Below are 5003 nucleotides of genomic sequence, written 5' to 3'. Positions count from 1 at the left end.
GACAGGCATTTTGGGTTTTCATGAGCTGTATGCCATAATCATCAGTATTAAAACAATTAAAGACCTGAAATATTTCAGTTGGTGTGCAATGAATCTGAAATATATGAAAGTTTCATTTTTATCATTACATTATGGAAAATAATGACCTTTATCACAATATGCTAATTTTTTGAGAAGGACCTGTAGCATCAGCAGCACAAACTCAAGCATGTAATTTATCATTTTGTTGTCATCTGTATTACACTTGTGGATGTAGGTTAGACACGACGCTTAAATAGTGACATCATAAATTTCTAAACATTGTTTTTAGATTGTCCACATACATAAAAAAGTGTTTAAGGATTGCTTTCACTGTTGTACCCAGTTTTTAAAAGTGCATTTTATGGGCTCTTAAAATGCAGTTTCTGTGTGGACACAAGGCAAAAACAATTAAAAAACGTTTACAAATTTACAGCAACCATTCTTGTGTGGACAGGGCCGTAGTGTGGCTGAACTGTAACGTGACACGACTGGCTGCTCACACTATTCTTGCTTGTAATTTCTGTGCTGCAGAAGAGCTCAGCTGTTCTCAAACCAGCTGTTCATTGTTCAGACAGAAACATAAGCCAGTGGCAACAGACTGTTGAATCGTTACACATCAGAAAAACGCCGTGCATTATATAAAAAGATTATTGCAGTGAGTTTGGACATAACACCTTAGTGACAATAATCTTATTCTTTAATTTATTTCTTATTGACATAAAAGAACCAGAGTCGTTATCAAAAATAGCAAACCAACATATCCTTATGGTTTTGTGTTTTACTTTTATTGTTTAATTAGTCATAATTTAAATTGATAATGGTTAAATTAAATAATTACAAATGTGACATAATATTTAAACTTTTTAATGTAATGTTAACGTTTTTCTGTGTATAAAATAATACATTCTGACAAAGCATTTGTCATTTATTTAAAGTAAAAGTCTTACAGAATAAGAAGGTAAAGCAGATTTTTGGGACTCACCGCTGCTTTATACACATCATCCATGGCTGCAGATTTGGTCTGGACTCTGCCACCCCTCCAACACCAGCAAGAATACTGTCCCCTGTCTTCCTGTTCTCCTGAACAGATGATGGAAGGAGGAGTGACAGACAGACAAACATAGACAGATAGAGGGCACTATAAAAGGAAAATGACAAAAGACACCTAAAAATAGTGGATCATTGACAGCTCAGTGGAAGTGGACAGACTTTCTGTAGACTTCTCACAGGTTATTCTAATATTACCAAAGGTGAAAGGGTGATCATATTTTTGCCCATGTGTGTGTGTTTGCATTTGTTACCTTGTAAGGCCCATTTTTCCAACTCATACTACACTGTGAGGACCCACTGCTCCTTATGGGGCCCAAAGCCCGTTAGGTTTAGGTTTAGTTTTAGGTACGTGCTGGTAATGGTTGGGCTTTAGTGTAAGGATCGGGTTAGGCTATAGAAATGGATGGAAGTCAATGCAAAGTCCCTGTAAAGATAGCAAAACATACTGTGTGTGTGGGGGGGGGGGGATGTGTGTGCATGTGTGCGTGCATGTCTGTGTGTGTGAACCAATGGGCAAATTTTAATGAATTTTAATGAACCTCTCAAAGTAATTTATGGACGTACATCCACAACTCATTAACATTTGCTGTCAGCCTAATTCAAGATGGCCGCTACAGTTCATCACCCTTTGCCAGTACAAATATAGTTTAAGGTCAGTCAGTTTTACAGATACTGAAAGATCGCCCATTGACGGACTTGTGACCTGTCCAGGGGGTACTACGCCTTTCACACAGTGACTGCTGGAGTTAAACACCTGCTCCCCGTGACCTGGAAAATACTGGTAAAGAAAATGGATGGATGGATGAATGGATGGACATGTGACAATGAAGAACAACTTCTCCTGCTATCCTTTTTTAAAATTAGAAACACTGTGGTAGATTCAACTTCAGCTTTTCTGCAGTCAGAAAAAAAAAATGGTTTCAAAATCCCGAGAGAGGCGTGAGGTGGTTTGCTGGGAGTGGAGAGCTACTTGAACTTTTGATTGTACTTTTCTCATTAAAGGTCTTGCATTTCTTGAAGAATTACATACAACCTGCCATTATCTATCTGAGATCTATATATCTGTGTCCCTCCTATAATTCACAGACACCTTCAGGCACAATCCCACATGAGATGTTCTCGCTCTGTGTTGTGGACCACTCACAGCTAACACCACACCAAATTAGATAGTTATAGGCATTTTGGTGTTTTCTAATGTAAGTTGACTTTTGTTCCCATTTTAATTTGGGTTGACTCCAAAACTCAATCAATTAAAGTTGCAAATCAAAAAATTAATTCCTAAACGTTTCATTAAAATATTTTCAGTCTTATTTGACCAATCAGCTTCAGACATTCTGAATATAAAGAGTATAATCTGTGTGCTCATCTCTCTGAGTGGCTGTTTTGAGTATCTGGGTAAATCAGATTGTTGAAATGACAATAGAGACACAGATGGAGCTATTTTCAGTCTCTGCCTTCACTGGAAATATTTGCCCTTTTTCAGAGGCAGTGAAACAGGATCTATAACAGTAAATCTGTTTACAGACTGGTAGTGTGATCAGTACCACCTGTCAATGAGCAGCAACTGTACAGCAGATATTAAGAGTTTAACTGTATGAGGAGATCTCTAAGGAAGCACACCCTGACTGCTTGTTGCCTGCCACTGAAGGTGATAATGTTTTTTCCCGTGTGTGAGTTAATTTGTCCGTACCATTAGCAAAATGGCGAGGGAGGAGTTGTGGCGTTGTATGAGGAAATCTGGAGTGACAGAGAAAGTATGTAAGACTGTACCAACTCACTGTATGTGAGATGTCCTGTACGAGTGGCCGATAGCTTCAAAGTGGCGGTGGGACTGAATCAAGGAGAAGCTCTGAGCTCCTTCTTGTTTGTTCTATGAGTCTGTGGTGAAAGAGAATTGGGAGAGGAGGAGGTATGCACTTGAAAGAAGAGGAATGAAAGTCAGCCGTAGTAAGACAGAGTACATGTGTGTGAATGAGAGGGAGGCCGGTGGAACAGAGAAGCTACAAGGAGCAGAGGTCACATAGTGCAGCAGCAATAAATAATAAACATATTGTGTCACAAGCTAATATTAGTCATATTAGCTGTCACAGATGTGGCTTGGTGCATGCCAGTTGTTCAGTGTTATTTATTGAGAGTTCAGTAATCTGGCAGCTTGTGGATAATAGCTGTCCTTTAGTCTTTTCGTGTGCGATGGCAGACTCCTGTATCGTCTGCCTGAGGGTAGTAGATGGAAGAGTCCTTGTGCTGGGTGGGTGTGGTCCTTAATGATGCTTTTTGCTTTACGCAGACATCGGCTGTGGTAGACGTGGAGACTGCTACCAGTGATGTCCTCTGCTGTTTGCATCACCCTCTGTAGTGCTTTCCAGCTCTGACTGGTTCCCGTACCACCCCGTGATGCAGCCTGTCAGCAGGCTCTCAACCTATAGAAGTTTGTGAGGATGCTGGTGTTTGTACCAAACTTCTTTAGTCTTCTTAGGAAGTAGAGTCTTTGTTGGGCTTTCTTGACCACAGTGTCTGTATGTAAAGTTCAGGACAGATCCTCAGTAATGTGAACGCAGAGGAACTTGAAGCTGCTGACCTGCTCCACCTCAGCGTTGTTTATGTTGATGGTGGAGTGCTGGCCTCCACGCTGTTTCCTGAAGTCCACTACCATCTCCTTTTGTTTTGCTGACATTTAGAGAGAGGTTATTTTCCTGACACCAGCTGGTCAGTGATTTCACCTAATCTCTGTAGGCACTCACGTCATTGTTGGTGATGAGGCCCAAGATGGTGGTGTCATCAGCATACTTGAGGATGACGTTAGCGCTGTGCTTGGTGGTAGTCATGTGTAAATAGTGAGTACAGGAGTGGACTGAGGACACAGCCCTGAGGTGTACCGGGCTGAGGACTAGTGTGGAGGAGAGGTGACTGCTGATTCTCACTGCCTGTGCTCTGTTGGTGAGGAAGTCCAGCATCCAGCAGCAGATGGACTTCTCCAGGCCCAGTGTGGTGAATTTGGAGATCAGCTTGGAGGGGATTATGGTGTTGAATGCTGAGCTGTAGTTAATGAAGAGCATTCTAACATAGGTGTTTTTCTTCTCCAGATGGCTGAGGGAGGTGTGAACTTCTAAAGCAGTAGCATCATCTGTAGACCTGTTTGCTCTGTATGCGAACTGTAGCAGGTCCAGGGTGTCAGGGAGGGAGGCACAGATGTGTTTTGATCATTTGCTCAAAGCACTTCATGATGACAGATGTGAGTGCTATGGACTGAAAGTCATTAAGGCAGGATGCTCCAGAGGTCTTTGGGATGGAGACAACAGTTGAGGTCTTGAAGATGGTGGGCACAATACACTGGCTCAGAGACTGGTTAAAGATGTTGGTAAACATCTTGATGAGTTGGTCAGGTTACAGCCTTATTCTAATTTGTATTAATCACTTTCCTCATAATTCGACATACAATACTCCATTATGATGATGTGAAAAAAAATATTTTTGAGATTTTTGCAAATGTATTAAAAATAGAAAACTAAGATTTCATTTTAAGTAATTATTCCCTTCACCATCACAGCAGCACCCTCTAGTGACAAGGAGCATCAACACATGAGTAAACGAAAGCAAAACTGACCACTAAAGTTAGGCACAAACTTTCCAATACATAAATTGAGGTAAATAAAATGAATGGCTGACGAGCTGGATAGAAAACTTGACTTGTCTTATCCCTCAAACATGACAAGAGGTTTTATCTGCATCCCTGATGGAGTGTACTCCATCTACACAGGGTGTACAGAGCTCAGCACATGCACACAGAGCACAAGAAGTTTTAAAAGCTGTCTTTTTAATTTTTATTTTCCTGATTTCATCACTTTCTAAAAAATGACAGACATCTGGGTTCTGTCAGACGAGCTAAATATTTTTTTTATTAAAGCCGAGCTTCTACCTTATAATTCTTTGAA

General features: G+C 40.7%; 1 protein-coding gene across 1 annotated transcript in view; it reads right to left on the bottom strand.

Moving 5' to 3' along the window:
- The window catches only part of LOC119417564 (troponin C, slow skeletal and cardiac muscles-like), a 28036-nt gene that overhangs the window by 10295 nt on the left and 12738 nt on the right, over positions 1-5003 (bottom strand). Inside the window, exon 2 of the mRNA XM_037684801.1 lies at positions 1004-1101. Coding sequence (XP_037540729.1) covers positions 1004-1027 — 24 coding nt within the window. The 5' untranslated portion in view covers positions 1028-1101. The remainder of the gene's footprint in view (positions 1-1003; positions 1102-5003) is intronic.

Source organism: Nematolebias whitei, chromosome 11, assembly GCF_014905685.2.
Source record: "Nematolebias whitei isolate Nwh7 chromosome 11, NemWhi1, whole genome shotgun sequence".
NCBI classification, from domain to species: Eukaryota; Metazoa; Chordata; class Actinopteri; order Cyprinodontiformes; family Rivulidae; genus Nematolebias; species Nematolebias whitei.
This window is presented reverse-complemented; position numbering and strand designations above follow the sequence as displayed.